This window comes from Macaca fascicularis, chromosome 11 (genome assembly GCF_037993035.2).
Source record: "Macaca fascicularis isolate 582-1 chromosome 11, T2T-MFA8v1.1".
In the NCBI taxonomy this organism is placed as follows: domain Eukaryota; kingdom Metazoa; phylum Chordata; class Mammalia; order Primates; family Cercopithecidae; genus Macaca; species Macaca fascicularis.
This window is the reverse complement of record NC_088385.1, coordinates 107,942,418-107,965,043: the sequence shown is the minus strand read 5'-3', so window position 1 is coordinate 107,965,043 and position 22,626 is coordinate 107,942,418. Positions and strand designations below refer to the sequence as shown.

Sequence of the window (22,626 nt, the reverse complement as noted above, 5' to 3'; positions counted from 1 at the left end):
AACATATTGAAAGAACGATTTGTGTATTTGTTGTCTCTGTATTTTCTCTTCCCACTCTTTCTTGAAGACACTTTAATGAAGCTTTCACCCCCGACTTCTCCACTGAAACTTCTCTTGCCCAGACCACCTAAACCGGCCAGATTGCTAAATCCAGCCTTGATCGTACACACCCCATCAGCAGCATTTGACACAGTTGATTCCTCCGTCTCTCCTGAACCACACTCTCCTCTAGATTTCCCTTCTGGCTCCTTGGTGACTCCTTCTTAGTCTCTTCTGCTGCCTCCTTTTTATCATCCAAATTGTAACACTAGTGTTCCCCATGGCTCAATCCTTGGACCTCTTCTCAATTTGATTTGCAGTTACTCCTTTGGAGATCTCATTCAAATGCATATCTCTAGCCCAGATCTCTCCTTGAAACCCAGACTCTTCTATCTTACCCAATATCTCCATTGGGATACCTCAAACTTAACAAGTCTACAATCTGACCTACTCTTTTCCGCATCCCTATAAGTGGCAACTGTCTTCTCTCAACTTCTTAGCTAAATACCATGTGTCAGACAAATAGTCTGTGACTCTTCTCTTTTACACTGCCCATTCAATCTATCTGCAATTCCCATCAGCACCACTTTCTACTCTTTTCATCTTCTTCTCTTCTATGTGCTTGACCAATTCTTGCATCTCTTTCCTGGATTCTTGCAATGAATCTCCTAATTATGCTCCTGCTTCTGCCCTTGCCACCTCCACCTCCCACAGTCTAATCTTACCAGGCAACCCAAGAGTCCTTAATAAAACGGAAAACAGCTCTTATACTTGTGCTCAAATCTCTCTGGTGGCTTCCTATGTCACTCAGAGAAAAGCTAACATCCCCCAGTGACCACTAAGGCTTCCAATGCCTTGTTAGTATGATTTCCCACTATTCTTCACCTTGCTCAGTGAACGTCAGTCATACTGGCATCCTCACTGTTACATGAACACCCAGGCATGCTCCATCCTGTGGAGCTGTTCTCTTTGCACTTGCTATTCTCTTTCTGTGGAAAAGAGGCCCACTTTTTCTGACTTTTATAAAATTGCAAGCCCCTCTCAACACTTCCTGCTTTACTTTTTTCTCTTTAGCACTTACTGATATTTGTATATATTGTACATATTTTTTGCTTAAGTTCCAACAAGGCAGGGATTTTTTTCTGTTTTATTTGTTGCTGTTGAGACCATAGTCTTTAAAGCAATACCTGGCATAGAGTGTGTGTGCAATAAATATTTCTTGAATGAAATAACCATCACCAAGATGATATGATTTACCTAATTATATTAGTTTTGTAATGACTGTAATGATAAAGGTCTTCCCCAATGTTTCACATGATTCTAAAGCAGGAGGGTGCTCCGTTAATACAATTGCTACTCATACATTCCAAATAATTCCAAGTTAACTCATCCTCTTACTAGTTATACAAAGGAAAAGATAAATGTCTTATTGATGACAGTGATTTCAAAATAGGTACCCAAAGATCAATAATGGACATAGAATTAAAAATGAAAAAAATCAAGAATAGAAAATGTTAATTAGTAAATATGAGCTTACCTTTAAGAAGGGAATCAATTTTAAGTGGATAGATACTAAGAAGTAAATCACCTGGACTTCAATGATATTTTGTTTGGGAACTTCGTTGTAAATTGCTTTCTCTGGGCTATCATGAAAGTTGAATTGCAGAGTATTAAAGACCCAGGGTACCAAAGCAAGCACTTATCTGTTGACTAACCAGCCTGCAGCAAAGGTTTTAAGAAAGATTGAACTTGACTATGTCCTCACTTTTATCATGAATTAAAGATTATCCTAGTTGTGTTTCTTGAAATCCAATGTTAAAGAGATAAGGATGTTAAACTGTACTAGACAGCCTGTCTTTGTCTATTTGGAAACATAAGCCTCTGTCTGGGAAACATGTTTTTCATAGTTGTTGGACATCATGACAGCAGCTAATTAAGAAGATACTAATAATCCATAAAATGTACATAGTGTCAAATGTTTCAGATGTACAAGGGTCCTTGGGGTGTTTTTTCTTTTCCACCCTTAACTAAGTTATTCATTTTATGTCCTATAAAAGGTTGAATTAACTCCTGGAAGCTGAAATCGCCATTAAAATTATCTTTCTGCTGTAGCTGTTTATTTAAAAACTTGATTTAAATAAAAGTACTTCCAATGGTTTCTAAATTTAATAACATGATATAGATCCTTCATATAAAAATTCTGCCACTTATTATAGAGAATAAAGGATGAAGGTTTGTTTATTGTTCAGCCAAGGGATTTTCTTTTAATTATTTGTGGCAGGGAAAAATTAATTTATCTATAAGAGAACCCGCAAAGGCCCTTTTCTTGCTGAGCTGACTGAGGCCATGAAGATTCAAAGCAGAGCTAGGAGGCTGCGTGAGAGACAAATTGCACCACTTATGCAAAGCCAGGGCAAGACTGGAGCCAGGCAGCGGGAGAGGCCACTTGTGAAGAAGGTTCCAGAAAGGGGAAGACCTAGCTGTTTGTAGTGCCTAAAAGATTGTAGAAGAAAGGAGAAACATGGAAGGTGATGCCCAGAGAAGAACTTTTGGGGGAAAGTGGGGAGGGGGGAAATGCTTAGATAAGTTTTTATGAAGTTTTGCCATATAGTGATAATTCCCTTTTTCCAACTGTTATTTTTTCCAGTACACATTAAAATAAATACCTGTAAACATTTTTTTAAAGATTCTAACAAACAAAATTATCTTGTATATAGACAAAATTGTACAAGCAGTCCATCCTTCACAGTATGGTCCACACTGTACTGTGTAGCACAACTGTACAACAGGCCAAATGATCCTCCTCAAACTTTGGTAGCTGAACACTGCAGTACAGGTGATGCTTTAGGATATACAACAGGACATTTTCCATCACTTTAATGTTCACTATGTGGAAAAGCATTAGGTTTTTTGAGTTCTAACTAATAAATTATGAAATAACACTGAAAATATCTATACAGAAGGAGCCCTAGGCCTGTAGAGAACACTTATGAAGCTTAAAATATAAATCTTGCATTAATTGAACAAAGCTATCTAGTTTTGATGGGAATCGGAATTTTGACAGAGTCAGAATGGGTCAGAGGGAGGCCTTCCATTATTTCAGATTAAGTAGCAATTCAGATCTTTTATTTCTTCATATAAAAATTCTGCCACTTAGGAATGAGAATAAAAGATGAAGGCATGATTAAGGAGAAAAATATGAATGTGCTATTAATGTTAAGAAAAAAATGTAATTGTCTTACTGAGACAATTTAGTAAGATTTATCAACTATACACTCAGTTTGTATAGGAAAGATTTTCTGGAACTCCACAAAGGTGGAAGAAACAACATTTTTAATTATGTTTGTTGCTCCAGGGAACTTCTAATTAAGATGGTCTTTGAGAAAGATGGTTCTACTTTCCTGAGAATAAGAACCTGTTTCCTTACAGCCACATTCATCTCACCATTTTTCCAATTCTCTTGGAGACATTCCAGAAAAATGCTGCTTCTGTGTTATAAACGTTCAAGAGGTGAGGTCAGCCTAACAGATCTGAAAAAATCCCATTTATCTGAAGTGTCCCAAGATCAGATAACAAGTATATGCATATTATGCTTCTAATATTTGATACCTTGGCAAAACTCGCAGGTTGCACAAACTGCAACAGTATCATACAAAGAAAAACCTGGATGTCTGACTTCAAAGATCTATCCCCTCAGCCTTGAGGAGCAGAATCAGAAGTAAACATCTTAAATTGCCAATATGTTATTCTTGTTGACTATGAAAAGCTCCAGAAGCTTTGCACAATGTTTAGGGAGAAGCTGAGAAGAGTTACATAATTCAGTTAACGGGCCAAGTTCTACAAATGTGCACAGTATTCCTGGGAACACCATAAGCCCATCGTGGATTACTGTCAGAGGCCTGGCTGGCCTCTTGTACATTCCTTACTTAGTTCTTTCTTGAAGCTCCCCATGCAGAGAAGGAGGGAAGGGGAAGAACCAAACATTGGTAAGGTCACTCTTGAGCTTGGGGACCTAAAAAAAATAGCCTGAATGTCTGTTAAAACTGGAATCATTTTTGTAAATTCCAGCTGCTTTTGGCCAAATTGGCCAGGCAGTCTCCTCTGGTGTACAAGGATGCCCAAGCTCATGATATTTCCCGAAATGTAAAAAGAGCCTCTAGAGAGAGTGACTGCATTTCACTCAAAGTTTTCTTTAATCTATGAGACTAGAACCCTCCATTTACATATATGGAGAAACGGCAGACGTAGTAAGTTAGATAAAGAATCACACTTTGAAACAATCCATTTAATTGGAATAGAATATTTTGATTTACATGGAATCATCTGGCATTAAAATTATCTCAAAAGCAAACTGTGCTGTGAAAGTCTAAATGCCAGAACATTCCCCAAACTCTGAAGACTGGAAAACTCTGACCAAATGAAATGTTTGGTTAACATTATGACTACTTGCTTATTTCTTATTGCCTCTTAATATGAATAGATATGTACATATTTTTTCTCAACCAAGCAAACTATTTACCTCTTTCTCCATTTGCAATCCTTCTGCTCTAATATTTCTTTCAAATACTTCTCTCTTTTCAGTCTGGGGGCTGGATTTTCTGTACACAAGGATGTAGTCAATTCGACACTTCCCATCTCTAAAGTAAAGTCCATTTGATTTGTTTCTTTCTGGCACTGTCTGCACACAAAGAGAAAGGGACCAGTTTAAGTCATTCATCAAACTAAGGTTCAAGTGAGTAATGTTAAAGAACAATTAAAACTAAATAACTTTTTCAGGTCAGGCGCAGTGGCTCATGCCTGTAATCCCAGCACTTTGGGAGGCCGAGGCGGGTGGATCACGAGGTCAGGAGTTCAAGACCAGCCTGGCCAATATGGTGAAACCCTGTCTCTACTAAAAATACAAAAATTAGCTGGGCATGGTGGCATGCACCTGTAGTACCAGCTACTCTGGAGGCTAAGGCAGGGGAATTGCTTGAACCTGGGAGGCGGAGGTTGCAGTGAGCCAAGACTACGCCACTGTACTCCAGCCTGGGTGACAGAGTGAGACTCCATCTCAAAATAATAATAATAATAATAATTTTTTCATTGTGTTCAATTACATATTCATTAGTGGAAAATGTAATTAAGAGGAAACAAAATAAAAATTAGAAGAAGCATTGAGTTAAGTGGGCAAAATGTAAAACATCAGAAAATACCGAGTATAGCCAAGGATGTGAAGCAACTAAGGACTTTCATATTCTGCAGGTGAGATGAGAGTGAAAATTGATATTCTCACTCTAGAAAACACATTAACATTATCTTGCAGAACTGAACATCTGCGTAACATGTAAGCCTAGAGAAAAATTCTTGATAAGGCAAGTAGGAGTCATGTATATGAATATTCATAGCAACATTATTTATAATAGTAGAAAAATGTTTAAAGTTGGAGTCAACTCAAATGTCCACGAACAGACAATAAATAGATAAATTTTAGAAAGTTCATTTATTGGAATATTATACAGCAGTAAAAATGAATAAACTATAGTTGCATCTAACAATAAAAAAGAATCTTAAAAACAACACTGATGAAAAAAAAGCAAGTCTCAGAAGACTTCATACCACATGATATCATTTTTCACGAAGCATAAAATAAAGTAAATCTAAGTTGTTAAGACTACAAATCTATGTGGTAAAACTGTCTTTAGAGCAAGAGAATAAAACATAATAAAATTTGGAAAGATGGTACCTCTGGTAGGGTAGAGGTATGGGATTGAAAGTAGCTTCAGTGGTTTTAGGAATATTCTAGTTCAGTGTTTCTCTTTTTTTTTTTTTAACCCACAACAAAAAAAAATTCTATCTTTGCATGCATATATGTAAACATACATATACATAATATGAGACAAGTTTCACAAAACAATTATTTACCCTTTCTATTTGCATACACTCTAATATTAATTTTCCAGGCCATTAAAAAACAACTAGAGTAGTAATCTACAATTAGGTTGCCACTATAATTTGAAAAATAGCATTCTAGTTCATAAATCAGATGGTGGTTCCAGGTGTTCATTTTATTATTACACTTTGTAACTTACATAGAAGTTACAAATATTATTTTGCAGTAATATTAGAAAGTAAAGAACAAAAGGAATAGATTGAATTTTCATCCAGGCTCTTCAGGCTTGCTGTACAGCATTGAAAGAGATCATCAAGTACAGGCTTGTTGGGCTAGAGCCAAACTTCTCAGCCTAACAGGTTTCAAAATTGTGTCTATAAACCCGGCCAGGTGAAAATGGTGGATTCTATCTTTTCCAATGGTAGTATGAAGAAGGCAAACATGCCAGACCCAAAGGACCATTGCTAGAAACCACATTCTTGCACAAACCTTAACCGAAAAAACATCTCAGCTGGGGGAATGGAATGACCATGTACCATGTCTTGGTGTAGACATTTTCGGTTGATGACCAATCCTCACTGACTATGTTTTGGCTTTTACATTAAGAGACACTCAGGAGTCTACCTGAATAAGCACTTTAGTAACACTTATTTGCCAAGCAAGAAGGCTGCCCTGTGAATTCAGCATATTAGCATCTGCCTTCAAAAATGGCTTCAGCCAAGACATCAGGAGGGGTATTGGCTCCAAGCAGAACAATGAGTTGTACCACCTTCAGCAAAGCCCTAACATTTCTGAGACTGGTTCCTCATCTGTAAGTTACAGGGATGAGACTAGTTGCTGTCTGAGGTCCCTTTTAAAGTCCATTCATTATGCCACATTATGGTATCCAAAGTATCTATGTGAACAGATAATAACAGAATGAGTTTTTTCTTAAAATCAAACAAACAGAAAAAAATGGAAAAAGACACATGAATAGCTGCATATGGTATTTGTGGGGTGAGGTCTGCAAAGCTTGGTAAGAGTAAACGATTTTCTCTGTCCCAGGTGTCATCCTTTCAGTAGTTAACTAGCTCTGGAATATAAAAAGCATTAGGAATATGAAATAAATAAATTACTCTGATTTGGTGTGCCTATTAATTGTACCCAGAGCATGTACAAAGGAAATACGAAACTCCATGGTGACACAACCTGAACAAAGGGGAATGCCTCCAACAAAACACTAATTTTTCCTAAATGGCACACAAATAGATGGGTCCACTTACAGCTGCAACGAAGTTTCCAGATTACAGAGGCAAATGGAAAGTCAGAGAGGCTTTAGACAACACAATCAACTGAAGGCTGGTGCATTTTAGGTCACCATTCTACCTACTGGGGGATCTATACAAGGAAGCCCATCCCTGTAAAGCTTATTTTGTACCAGTGGGAGACACTCAAGAATGCAGGCTATCTTAAAATGACAGACAGTTTAAAGAAATGATAGGTTTAAGAAAAACTGAAACTTTGTTTTGAGTGTAGGTAGATTTAGGATCCTTGAAATATGCTTAGACATGGGGGATGTCAAAGGAATATAAAACCTGTCCCTTGTTTTATAAGAGCCTACAGTTCAATGAGATTATGACTTTAAACAGTCCATTGGAACATGCTTCATAGGTTCCTGCCGGGATCATGAATTACATTTGTAAGAAATCATATACTCTTACCTCTCCCCCGGCTTCCAATCTGCTGGCATCATCTGAAGTACTAGTCAGGTTTCCAGGGTGAAGAAGAGAATCGTCGTCTTTGCAAGGACTGCTGACAGCTTCTAATTCATCAAAAAGAATATTGACATCCTTGGCCACTAGAACCAAAGTAAATACATTATAAGGAGGGTAAAAATCTGGGATCTTGAAAGCAATACTAAAAGAGAAAACATCTCCCTTTGGGTTCATATTTTCCCATCATTTCAATAACACTTTGAGTGACAGGTATATTATTTCCTAAAAGAAAAGGATGTCAGACATAAAACATGATTGACCAAACAGTGTATTCATTAGGCAAGAGTAAGGAAAATAAAAAGCAGAGTACCTCTGTAACGTAAATATAATTTGTCTTTCATGATAGCAGGAGGTGTTATATTTGTTTAGCTTTCCTTTGCACAGTTGCTTAGCATAAGGTACTTTGATCTAAGACTTCTAGGTTGGAAAAGGGTTGGAGATGACCTACACTTTTAAATTTTATTTTACTTTTTCATTTAAGTGTCGTACAGCTTGCCAAGTGATCCCATAAAAGTGCCACTTGCACTGTTCAGTAAGAACTGTGATTTTTTTCCTCCTTTGTTACTTCTCTAAGGCAGAACAGAGAAAACCTAATGCAATAATAAAGCATGCAGTTAGATTTTCGGCCTTTTTTCTTCCTCTTATCCTGAATTGAAATAATCAAGTGAGCCATTCAGAAGCTCTCTCAAAAGACTGTTGATGTTAATAACATGTCAATATATAAAGTGCTGTATATCACGGTTCTAGGTACAGACTACCACGTTCAAATGCAAAGTGCCTTACAGCATGCCAGAAAGTTAAGTTCATCACCAGCAGAGGAAAGATTACAATGCCAGGTATGGGTTGAGTCCCTTCTTTTTTATCCACTTCAATTATGGGCCAGCATTGCAGTTCACTTTTTCTTTTGATGCTTTAGAAATGGCTGAGGGTTTATAACCAGTCAGAAGCCACTGCACAAAATAATTCATGAGGGATTAGGTTCTTCTTACCCAAGCTTGTAATAGAGTATTCATTCTTTCATTCAAAAACATTTCAGAGATGTGCACATTGTGTGTCAGGCATAGAGCTGCATGATGATTGCACCTTGGTAAATAAAAGTGACCTGGCTTCCTGCCCTTGTGGCAATAACTAAAGAAAACAAAGACATGCAAATTGTGGTGAATTCTCTAATGAAAAGAGCAGAGTTTGGATATAGAGAGAATAGAGATGATCTACTTAGAAGAGATGACTAGGTATAAAGCTATATCCAAGCATGTGATTTTAGGCAACTCTTTTAGCTTTTCAAGTTTCCCATCTGTAAAATATAATGGGCATAGAGATAAAATTAACATTTATTGCTAACTGTGAGAGGATGAATTATGACCCCCAAAGGTGATCCAATTTCTAGAACCTGCTAATGTCTTACCTTTTTATCACCGAAAGGATTTTATAGATGTGTGAAACCAAGGATCTTAAAATGGGGACATTATCTTAGACTTTATAGGTAGGCCTGATGTTAATTACAAGGGTCTTTAGAAGAGGGAGGCAAGAAGGCCAGAATCAGAGAGAAAGATTGGAAGATGCTATGCTGCTGGCTTTGAGGATAGAGGATGCGGCCACAAGCCAAGAAACTCAGGTGGCCTTTAGAAGACAGAAAAGACAAAAAAGCAGATTCTCCTCGGGAGCCCCCAGAGAGGAGAGTCTTGATTTTGGGACTTCTGACCTCCAGAAGTATAAGATAATAAACATATTGTTTGAGGCCACTAAGCTTGTAGTCATTTGCTACAGGACCAAAAAGAAACTAAAACAATGTATTATAGGATTTTAGACCTATAAGGCTACAAAGAAAAAATATCATGGCCTTTTCATACAGCCAAGGGTTGTAGCACCTACACTGTGCCAGGTACTGTGCTAGGTGCTTATGGAGAGGACCTAAGACTTTTTGAGGAAGAGTAACATGTCCAGTGTTTTGGAAGGTGTCAAGATCAAAGACAACTTCCCTGACCACTGGATGTAAAAAGATCTCCCTCCCATAATTATTCTCCTCTCATTGTTCATTCCCTTCCCAGCACTTAACACAATCCGTAATTATCTTATTTGTTCACTTATTTATTAGACTTGTTTACGGGATGTTTACCTTATTACAGTGTAAGTTCCATAGAGCAAGGACCTTGTCCATCTTGATTGATGTACAGAGGCTCTGGCACAGAGTAAGCCTTCAACACAGAATGACAGAATGATGACCTTAAGATGGTCACAATGTAATGATACCTGAGAGCCCTTTTCCTCTAACATTCTATGGTTCTGGGACTTTGCATATGGTTTTCCTAACATGATTCTTATTCACAAGCCAGGACTCCACAGTTTCAAGTAATGTGATTAAATTTTCAAGCAGACAGTGATTAAATTAAATTTCAAGTCGATGTTGATGAGATTTGAACAATAAGATAAAAATATCATTTAACCTAGTCAGAAGACCTGCTCCCTATTCTGAACACTGCCACTTAGCTGTATAAATATGTGCTTCTGTTTCCTCACCGGTGAGACAGGAATAGCAAACTTCTCTCTCAGGGTGGCAAAGAGGATTAGATCAATGTGCATATTAGCAGGGTGGCTGACACATGGCAGACCCAAAACAAATGCTGATTTGTTGATTCTAGCTAGACTCTAGGAGCTTAAAGTAAGTATTTTGGTCTTATCAATATAAGGAGGCAGAAGAGATACTTACAACTTGGAATGGTTGTTATGAGAAATGGTTTGGGATGGGTTGTGAGATAAAGGGGAAACTAACAAGGACACTGAGGTTCATGTCTAGGTAACTGGCTCATACTAAGGAGAAACTCTTGATATATATATGTATCCCCCAGGCTTTTGCCAAGGATAGAAAATACCAGGTCATCTTCTATCAATATTACTTTCTGACACTGGCACAATCAGTTCAACAATGCCCTCCATGTCCACAGTTCTGAACTGGGACCAATTTTGTCTCCCAGACCACATTTGACATTGTTTGGAGATATTTTTATTGTCATTACTGGGGAGAGGGGGACAGTGAAAGTGGTATTCAGTGAGTAGAGGCCAGGGATGCTGCTAAACATCCTACAATGCACAGGAAGCACCTACCACAGAGTGATCAAGCCCAGAATATTAATTAGGTGCTGAAGTTGAGAATTCCTACTCTTCATGAAAAGCCCAAGGGATTTGACTCTAGAAGCAGCAGCTAACTTGGGAAAGGGAGAGAGGTCTTTCTTTCCCATCAGAATCACTGTCTGGAAGTCATGGGGCTGCTGCCACTTGAGCTCAGGAAAATCAGTCGGTCATGGCGATCTATTAGAGAATAGGTAATATTGAGCCAACCTTATCACCTGCCAACCACTCAGTATCTTCAGCAGAGATTAGATAGTCTGCTGTGAGAGAATGCCCAGCTGAACCCATGGTCAGTAAGAAGACTGTAGACCATATAAACACTCCACAGGCATAAAAAGCATGTGCCCTTCATCCACATTTCATCACTGTTTCTGATATTATCAGCTATAACTATAAGGTAAGTTTTAGAAACAAAATAAAATCTTTGATTCAAACTTACATTGATTCTCTAAGAAGAAAAAAGCAACTCTCAACTTTCAACGTTAACCAATTTTTAAAAATAAATTTTAATCAATAAGTATTTATTCAGTGCCTACCATGGGCAGACACTGAGCTGAGCTAGGAAACGGGGCTGAAATACTGGACATCCCAGGCACGGCCCTGCTCTCAGAGCTCACTGCCTAGTCAGAGCAGGAGTGAGGCCTTTCCATCCATGGGCACAAACATCACAAAGATGTTGTTCATCCAAACAGGGTCACTTGTGAATGAATCCCATCACCCTCCTTAGACTTCTTCTCCTAAATAGAAAAATGTTCGATAATTATTTGCCTGGTAGAATATTGCTGTTAGGTTCATTAAATGAGAAAGAGAGTCGAATACTCTGAGAAGTCCATTAAGAATGACAAGAAGGATGGGAGGCAAGGCTGGTTCAACACATGCAAGTCAATGAACATAATCCATCACGTAAACAGAATCAATGACAAAAACCACATGATTATCTCAATAGATGCAGAAAAGGCCTTTGACAAAATTCAACAGCTCTTCATGCTAAAAACTCTCAATAAACTAAGTATTGATGGAATGTAGCTCAAAATAATAAGAGCTATTAATGACAAACCCCCAGCCAATATCATACTGAATGGGCAAGAACCGGAAGCATTCTCTTTGAAAACAGGCACAAGACAAGGATGCCCCTCTCACCACTCTAATTCAACATTGTATTGGAAGTTCTGGCCAGGGCAATCAGGCAAGAGAAAGAAATAAAGGGTATTCAATTAGTAAATGAGGAAGTCAAATTGTCCCTGTTTGCAGATGACATGATTGTATATTTAGAAAACCCCATCATCTCAGCCCAAAATCTCCTTCAGCTGATAAGCAACTTCAGCAAAGTCTCAGAATACAAAATCAATGTGCAAAAATCACAAGCATTCTTATACACCAATAATAGAGAGCCAAATCATGAGTGAACTCCCATTCACAATTGCTACAAAGAGAATAAAATACCTAGGATTCCAACTTACAAGAGACGTGAAGAACCTCTTCAAGAAGAACTACAAACCACTGCTCAAAGAAATAAGAGAGGACACAAAACAAATGGAAGAATATTCCATGCTCAGGGATCAGAATAATCATTATCATGAAAATGGCCATACTACCCAAGGTAATTTATAGATTTAATGCCATCCCCATCAAGCTGCCGATGACTTTCTTCACAGAATTGGAAAAAACTACTTTAAAGTTTATATGGAACCAAAAAAGAGCCTGCATTGCCAAGATAATCCTAAGCAAAAAGAACAAAACTGGAGGCATCATGCTACCTGACTTCAAACTGTACTACAAGGCTACAGTAACCAAAACAGCATGATACTGGTACCAAAACAGACATATAGACAAATGGAACAGAACAGAGTCCTCAAAAATAACACCACACATCTACAACCATCTGATCTTTGACAAACCTGACAAAAATAAGAAATGCAGAAAGGATTCCCTATTTAATAAACAGTGCTGGGAAAACTGGCTAGCCATATGTAGAAAGCTGAAACTGGATCCCTTCCTTACACCTTATACAAAAATTAATACATGGTGGATTAAAGACTTAAATGTTGGACCTAAAACCATAAAAGTCCTAGAAGAAAACCTAGGTAATACCGTTCAGGACAAAGGCATGGGCAAGGACTTCATGACTAAAACACCAAAAGCAATGGCGACAAAAGCCAAAATTGACTAATGGGATCTAATTAAACTAAAAAGCTTCTGCACGGCAAAAGAAACTACCGTCAGAGTGAACAGGCAACCTACAGAATGGGAGAAAAATTTTGCAATCTACCCATCTGACAAATGGCTAATATCCAGAATCTACAAAGAACTCAAACAAATTTACAAGAAAAAAACAACCCCATCAAAAAGTAGGCAAAGGATATGAACAGACATTTCTCAAAAGAAGACATTTATGCAGTCAACAGACACATGAAAAAATGTTCATCATCACTGGTCATGAGAGAAATGCAAATCAAAGCCACAATGAGATATCATCTCACACCAGTTAGAATGGCAATCATTAAAAAGTCAGGAAACAACAGATGCTGGAGAGGATGTGGAGAAATAGGAATGCTTTTACATTGTTGGTGGGAGTGTAAACTAGTTCGACCATTGCAGAAGACAGTGTGGCGAGTCCTCAAGGATCTAGAACTAGAAATACCATTTGACCCAGCAATCCCATTATTGGGTATATACCCAAAGGATTATAAATCATGCTACTATAAAGACACATGCACACGTATGTTTATTGTGGCACTACTCACAATAGCAAAGACTTGGAACCAACCCAAATGCCCACCAATGATACACTGGATTAAGAAAATGTGGCATATATACACCATACACCATAGAATACTATGCAGCCATAAAAAAAGGATGAGTTCATGTCCTTTGCAGGCACATAGATGAAGCTGGAAACCATCATTCTCAGCAAATGATCACAAGGACAGAAAACCAGGCACCATATGTTCTCACTCATAGGTGGGGATTGAACAAGATCACTTGAACACAGGGCAGGGAACATCAAACACTGGGGCCTGCTGAGGGGTGGGGACCTGGGGGAGGGATAGCATTAGGAGAAATACCTAATGTAAATGATGGGTTGATGGGTGCAACAAACCAACATGGCACATGTATACCTATGTATCAAACCTGCACGTTGTGTACATGTGCCCTAGAACTTAAAGTATAATTTTTTAAAAAATGGAAAAAAAAGAATGACAAGAAGGAGAGAAAATTCAAAACTATCATGCAACTCAAGTAACAGATCTGCAATTCATTCAGACCCAGGAAGGGCTGTGTGAACAGAATTAGGCAGCACAGATTGGTCAGGGCAGGAGTATACCATGCATTTGGGAAGGCAAGGGAGATACTTAAATGATTCCCTATTGCAAAGATTAGAAGCTAAGCCTAAAAAATGACTTGGGAACAAAACAACAAGGACTCACATATTATAAGTGAACAATGAGGATCAAGGACCTTAAATTGCCTGGGAGACCAAAAATCAGCTAAAGAGTCTGAGTAAAGCATCAAACTCAGAGATTTATGAGGGCTGGCTCTGTTTATATCATTCCAGGATGGAGGCAGAGCAGAAACGTCAGGGGAGGACCAGCAGGCAGGCAGATGGTGGTGATCTTTACATGATGAAAAGGTGAATTTACTTTGGCAATACTGAATCTACTAATCAAATCAAACATTTGCAATTATTTCAATTATTCCTCTAGTGAAAATCATTTGAGATGTTAGCTATTGTTAATTCCCTATGGATACGAGATCACAAATATATTGCAAGGACTCAAATAAATGAACAAATTAATTAATGAATTATTTTCTGTCATTTGTTCATTGAACCAAGATTTAGAGTTAAGTACTGGACATGACATGAGTGGGAAGCCCTCACACTTCCAGGCAAGAGAACAAAGTTTGGGAATCAATGCTATAAAGGCAATGAAAAAAAAAAACAGTAAGTGTATTTTAGAAATAGCCTAGAAGACAGTAAGAAATACGACCAAAAAAAATCAAAGACTCTGATTCATTGCTCTTTTCTTTACTTCTCTCCTATTTTCCAAATGTAGCAAAATAACCCCACCTTGATATTACAGTATAGAAGTACTTTAATCTCAGAAATTTCATATAGAGAAAAAAGAAGGTGAAATTACAGGTCATTGAAGAAGACACCAAGAGGGCTTTGCAGCATAATCCAAGTATCTATATTTATTCTCCAGAGCACCAGTTCATTATACTATTTTTGTCCTAAGTTCCAAGTTATTGCATCTGATACTCAGAATTCTCAAGGGATTACATACTGACCTCAAAGTATCACTTAAAAAAAAAAGAACACCTCCAGGAATATTTTAGAAGGCAAAAAATTGTTTATATCTCAATTTTAACACTTATCAGATTGTTTTATAACAAGTCCATCTCCATGTCTTTAGACTAAGGTCCCTTTAAGGTGAAGAGCTAAGGTAGCTCCAATTTGGCATAAGGGCTACCAAGTAGGAGACACTCAATATGCATTTTAAGATAAATAAAAGCTAATTGTAGGATTATATCAATTTTTAGTTTTTTCTTATTCTGATTACCTTAGTAAGATGACTTGAAAATGTCTACTTCTCTCTTAGAATCACAGAGATTAAATATGAAGGAAGTGGGAAGGGAGACAAAGATAGGATTACAGTTTATTGACACCTGCTGTGCGTTAATGATTTTCAGGTCTATTTTCTCATTTCATTCTCAAAACAACCTATGAGACAAGTATTATTATAAAGGAGCCAAGTTCAGAAATGCTAGGTGTGGCCATGCAGCTAATAAGTGACAAAGATGAATTTTCATCCAATTCAGACCCCGAATCCATGCCATTTCTAGCTGGCTTTTATTTTTGTGGGAAGCATTCTACTGTTCTTAAATCATGTTTGGCTTTCAAGAATGGGAAGTCATTTAACCACCAGGCAATTATCTTGTTGCTGTTTCAACATTTATCTGAATAAAGCTAGACTTTACATCTGTAGCCTGACAGCTCTGACAACTTTCTAAAATTTAACAAATAGATCCATTATTGTTTTAAAAATTCAGGGAAATACAAAGACACAATACAGCTTTGAATACCTTAGGCTGGGATTTTAAGAACTAGACACTATTTAACATGTATATGACACAAGCAAGACCAAGACTCTCTAGATGCTCATTACTCTTCAAAGGCATCTTGACAGCATCCCTAAGGCAAAGGCTGCCTGATTTAGCAATGAGAAAAAAGGGGGTTTAAATTTAAAAACTCAAAATAAACAAATAAAGCAGTTAGAAAGGACATAAAGCTTCCTTCACTGGTTTTACTCCCTTCTAATAGGCCAGCAGTTTTCAATCTCTGTTCTCTGGAACCCTATTGCCCTTTTGAGGAGTTTCACGGGCCATGCAGAGGACAGAGAGACAACTGAGTGGGCAAGGCTCACCTTCTACCCCTATCTATACCAAACAACTCAGTTTCTGTTTTGTATATTGAAGTTATCTATTGATCATATATTGGGGAAGAAACACATTTTACTGGTTTTACAAAAGTTATAAACTTCTGCTAGTGTGTTCTGGCAACAATTAAATGGTGTGTTGACATCTCCCTAAAGAAAACCTGGGGTTCTAGTTATTATAGACATGACAGCAGGAACCTTCCTTCTGCCACAGAAAGTTATTGAGATTTAAAATATGCCTTTGCAAATGAACAAAAAGTCATGAGATTAAAAAAAAATTCATTTAAACCTAATTTCTATATGGAACTGGCATAAAAACAGACACACAGATCAGTGGAACAGAACAGAGAACCAAAAAACAAATCCATACATCTATAGTAAATTCATTTTTGACAATGGTGCCTAGAACATACATTGCAGAAAGGACAGTCTCTTCAAGTGATGCTGGGAAAACTGGATATCCATACGCAGAAGAATGAAACTAGACCCTTAGCCCTCACCATATACAAAAATCAACTCCAAAATGGATTAAAGACTTAAATCTAAGGCCTCCCACTAAGAAACTACTAAAATGAAACATTAGAGAAACTCTCCAGAGCATTGGACTGGGCAAAGATTTCCCCCAAGCACAGGCAACCAAAGCAAAAATGGACAAATGGGATCTCATCAAGTTAAAAAGCTTCTGCACAGCAAAGGAAACAATCAACAAAGTGAAGAGACAACCCACGGATTGGGAGAAAATATTTCCAAACTATCCATCTGACAAGGGATTAATAACCAGAATATATAAGGAGCTCAAACAACTCTAGAGGAAAAACATCTAATAATCCAAATAAAAATGGGCAAAATGTCTGAATAAGGCATTTCTTAGAAGAAGACATACAAATGGCAAACAGGCACATGAAAAGGTGCTCACCATCACTGATCATCAGAGAAATGCAAATAAAAACTACAATGAGATATCTCATTGTAAAATGTTCAGATTTCATAATGAGATGTCATTTCATTGTAAAATAAAGTTGGAAATCAGGGCTCACCTCAGCTGAAATGGCTTTTATCTAAAAGGCAGGCAATAACAACTGCTAGCAAGGATGTGGAGAAGAGGGAACCCTCACACACTGTTGATGGGAATGTAAATCAGTACAACCACTATGAAGAACAGTTTGGAGGTTCCTGAAAAAACTAAAAATAGAACTTCCATATGATCCAGCAATTCCACTTCTGGGTATATACCCCAAAGAAAGGAAATCAGTATGCTAGCTATCAGCACTCTCATGTTTACTGCAGCACTATTCACAATAGCCAAGATTTGGAAGGAACCTAAGTGTCCATCAACAGATGAACAGATAAAGAAAATGGCAGTATATATACACAACGCAGTACTATTCAGCTATAAAAATATGAGATCCTGTCATTTGCAATGATATGGATGGAACTGGAGGTCATTATGCTAAGTGAAATAAGCCAGGCACAGAAAGACAAATTTTGCATGTTCTTATTTGTGGGAGCAAAAAATTAAAAACAATTGAACTCATGGAAATAGAGAGTAGAATGGTGGTTATCAGAGGCTGGGAAGAGTAGTAGAGTGGAAGGGAGGTGCGGATGGTTAATGGGTACAAAAATATAATTAGATAGAATGAATAAGATCTAGTATTTGATAGCACAACGGGGTAACTAGAGTCAATAATAACTTATTGCACATTTAAAACTAAAATTATAATTGGATTGTTTGTAACACAACGAAAGAATGGATGTTCAAGGTGGTGGATACCCCCACTTATACTGATGTGATTATTACACATTGTACGCCTGTATCAAAATATTTCATGTGCCCCATATATACACCTACTATGTACCCACCAAAATTAAAAATTAAAATATAAAAGATGTCATTGTCATTGCCTGACTCAATAATGGCAATGTTTATAAAACAGCACAGATGATGGTATTGTATGTACCCCCAGCACACTGCAATGGGGTTGAGATCATTACTCGTTTCTGATTTAGCGTATTTACTAAGAAGAGCTTCTCTTACTACTGCTTCATTGTAAAGGAAAGGCGGACGCCTTGGTTACTTCTATAGCAAGGTAAATAATGATGATGGCACCTCTTACAGTCCTGGGAATGATATTTAGAGAAGAACTGTGTGCCTAATTCAATCTTTGCTCATTTGTTAGCCTTGGCGACTTTTTCATAACATAAAGTGAGGTCATTCACACTCTGCATAAAAGATCCTCCAAGTCTACTGACCATAATTTCACCTTCTTTGGAAAGAGCATGAGCTTTGGATTCAGACAGACCTGAGTTCAAATGCCAGCCCTTCCACTTATTAGCTATTAGATTGGGATATTTATCTTATTAAAGCTTTAATTTCTTTATCTTCTAAATATGGAAATACAATTTCCCAGACAGGATGAATGATTGAGGAATAAAGACGAAGGTGGCAGCCAACACTTATACACCCCTGACTGTGTACCAGGCACTATCTTAAAGGCTTTACATAGATGTACTATTACTATTTTCCTTTTACAGATGTGGAAATTAAGGCAAAGAGAGTTTAAGACTAAATAAAATAACATAGGTAAAAGGTCAGCCACAAAATTGCCAGAAAAGACTACCTGCTCAATATACGCCAGCCCCCCGCTCACCCCCATACCTCCAAACCCTGCCATCTGCTCCTCTGAAATGGCATGACCGTGCAGGTTAAAAATAAAATTGGAAAATCTAAAGAATTAGATTCAAAGTGACTCACTCAGTGTCACTGAGAAATGATTCAGTCTCCTCAGCCACGAAAGCACACACCACCCCTAATGTAGGCACAGCCATATGATTATGTAAACACACGTGCAAGCACAAACAGTCCACAGGATAACAATGATCCCACAATCCTTGTAACTCCTCAGGTCTCATTGCAAACACTATCTTGTGCCCTCTTTCCTTCATCAGAACCTGAGGGAATGCAACACAATCATGTCTTTCAGGGTATGGATGCCACTCAACAGTGTCCCTACAGTCTATAGCCCGATATGCAGGGAATCAAGAAAGGAAAAACTCGGAACAAAACAAGAGGGGTGGGCAACAAATGGCAGGGGCATGAATGGTCTCTAAAAAGGGCTGGACATTGAAAATAATTTAAAGCAAGAATGAAAAAGTTCAGTGTAACCTTTGAATGATATGCTTCATAGTAGCTAGCTAATATAATAAATGCTCATATACGTACACACACACATACGCCTGATTCATGAACTGCAGAGCTTTAAGACATGATTCTCAATCAAATTTCAGAAGGAAATATTTTTAAATGCTTACCTCTTAAAATGTTCGGATTTGAAAACTTTGGTGATTAAAAAATCAGTGTTTTTCTTTTTGTTTGTTTGTTTTGTTACAATAGATGCTACTGTACATAAGATTTGAGTAGGCACTCCACTCCTTAAACCACGGATGGAGGGTTTGAATCTTACTGGATGAACTCAAGAGTAGGAATTGCATTGTAATATTGTTATCATTGCATCAAACTAAATCTATCTCCAAGTTCCCATTGCACCGGCTTCGTGGACAATTTAATTTCAGTTATTGCTGGCACTCCCACTTTCCTGCCTCATGTATCCAGAACTGTGCTAAGGTCCTAGGAGTTTTGTAGAGAGCAGAACATTTAGAGAGATCAGTCAGGTGTCCAAGATACACTGGTTACCACTGAGCTGCCCGCTTTTCAAGTCTCCAGTGACTCCACACATTCACTCAGTCACTAACAAATATTAGTAAGCACCTACCACACTCCATGCTGTGTTCAAGGCACTGGAGATAAAACAAAGAAACAGAAGGATGAGACTGCCCCCTTCCCAGAGACTCCTAAGTTCCTTTCTCAGGCCAGGAACTCTCTGTGTGACTGACAGTTCATGTGGCTCCCACGCAGTCTCCCAGGCAAGCAACATAGCCATTCCCTCCCTTTCCATTCACCCTACCAGAAGCCTGGCTCCCTCTACAGGGCATTTCTCTTGCAATTTCTTCTTCCAAAGGAGCATCAGTCTTGGAAGCTCAGGCTTTCAGAAAACAAAAGGCGGGAACTTTAAGTAACACAAAACTCTGCTGAAACAAAGGAGTTCAAGGGACCTGGCTACCATCTTGGAATGGAGAGTGAAGGGTGAGAGGGTGAGAATAGAGAGGAAGGGACAAATAACATCAAGGAAAAGAAACAAACACACATACACACACACACACACACGCACACACACACACACACACCCTTGTTATACTTTCACATGTAAACGCCTTTTCCTAAAAAAGCAATCAAGTTGTTTTCGTATTGAACACCAAAACAAGATGTGATCTGAAAATGTTTTTATTTTTCATGAATTAGACTTTGTGCCAAACATTCACCACTGCCTTAAGGTATTATGCCTAGCACAGTATCTGACACATGACAGGCGAGATGGATGGATGATTAAAATAACTCTTTTCTTTTTTATAAGCTGTACATCTAATATGGAGGATCTGAAAAACCACTTGAGAATGGCCAGCCACTCTGAGATATCTTTAGAATAGATGAGGCTATACTTAGGGTATGCACACTGAAAGATAAAATACTGTCAATGTATTTTACAATGTAGAAGCATGGTGGTGAAATTCTTGCATCAAGATGTGAAAATATAATACAATTTTTAAAACACAAAGTAGTTCATTTTTTGTAATTATTTTTATTTAATTTAGTATTTAGCAGAACAAGGACTAACATACAATTAAAAATTGACTGTATCCCATAGTAACCATATATCCTTGGGGAGCTATATTCAGGTTTTTCACCTTTAAAATGTAGAAAATCTTATCCATTATTACTTAGGGTTAAGATTGAAAAGAGATACTTTGGGAAAATACCATCATGGCTGGCCTACCCCAGACACTCAAGAAATGTTTGAAACACACACAAATACACACATGTAAGCATGCACACATGCACTTCTAGCTTGATCTTGAAGGTCTCATATATATATGTGTGTGTGTATATATATGTATGTGTATATGTGTATATATACACATACATATATATACATTTGAAGAAAAAAGTGAAAATTTTCCATCATCTTGTTAATCTTAACAAAAAGGAGAGGAATTAGATGGATATTCAGAATTCCATATTCTTTTTTATTTTATTATACTTTAAGCTCTGTGGTACATGTGCAGAACGTGCAGGTTTGTTACATAGGTATACACGTGCCATGGTGGTTTGCTGCACCCATCAACCCGTCATCTACATTAGGTATTTCCCCTAATGCTACCCCTCCTCTAGCCCCCGACCCTCTGACAGGACATGGATGATGCTGGAAACCATCATTTTCAGCAAACTAACACAAGAACAGAAAACCAAACATCGCATGTTCTCACTCATAAGTGGGAGTTGAACAATGAGAACGCATGGACACAGGGAGGGGAATATCACACACTGGGGCCAGTCACAGAATTTTATATTCTTTACACACTTAATGATGGTCTCTCAAAGCTTTCCAGAAATGATAATCTAAGGTACAGTCCCTTAAAGTACCAAGCTACCTATTTTTATGCTTGGAGATTTCCATGAACTGGCTAAAAATTTCGATCATATTTGGAACCTAGATAGAGACTGAATGGCCCCAAATCTTTCCTTCCAGAAATGACCCAGCCTGTGTGGGCAGCTTCTCAAGTCTAATTAGCACAAAACTTGTTTGCAATAAGAAAATAAATTAGTTCCAAAGCAGTAGAAAATGCATAAACTTATAAAGGGCTGGATTTGCATTTTAAAGTCAAGTAACATTTCCTTTTTTTTCTGTTAAGTACTCATAAATTTATAATCCTGTACCTGTTCATAGAGAGGTCACCCTTCTAAACTACAGAACAGTTAACATCAGATACAAACATGTCTTTACTAAGATCTGGTAATAAAAATTACTATAAAAATAGTACCTTACTAACCTTAAGTTCATTTTGATGTAAGTTCATTTTAGCTCCCCCTCCTTAAATGTAAGTTCATCTCTAGCACTTGCATGGAAGCTGACTTTTATCATTTATTGAAAAAAATTTAAACTCTTTGAGCACTGTACGACCTATCTTTCAAATCAAGTGAAGTAATTACATAATTTTATAACTTTCCATGAAAAGTTATTTTTTCTCCAATGTCTAATAATTTGATTTGTATTCTCCTGTGGATATTTTTTCTCTTTTATTCATTAGTGTAATATAAAGGGATTGTTCAACCAGAATAAATAGCTGGTCCCCTTATATTCTTTGCTAAAAACATTTCTTTTAAAAGTAGCATCATCTTCAGTTTCAGGATCCTTCAACTCAATGTGTTTAATTCCTGTACTGAGCATATTCATGAAGGAATTAAATGAAGGAACAAACAGTCATCATTGTAGTCTGGTCTCCA

General features: G+C 37.5%; 1 protein-coding gene across 22 annotated transcripts in view; it reads right to left on the bottom strand.

Moving 5' to 3' along the window:
- ANO4 (anoctamin 4) overlaps positions 1–22,626 on the bottom strand; it is a 413,826-nt gene that overhangs the window by 182,986 nt on the left and 208,214 nt on the right. For 21 of the 22 annotated variants that reach the window (XR_012420534.1, XM_015431432.4, XM_005571998.5 and 18 more), the window contains 2 exons: positions 7,612–7,748; positions 4,559–4,717 (listed from right to left, as the gene is read on the bottom strand). Coding sequence is in view for 18 of the 22 variants with exons in the window: in XM_015431432.4 (XP_015286918.3) it covers positions 4,559–4,717; positions 7,612–7,748 (296 nt within the window). In the remaining 4 variants the exon portion in view is untranslated. Of the gene's footprint in view, positions 1–4,558; positions 4,718–7,611; positions 7,749–22,626 lie in introns of those variants that run through there. The other variant, XM_015431437.4, reaches the window with a different exon arrangement.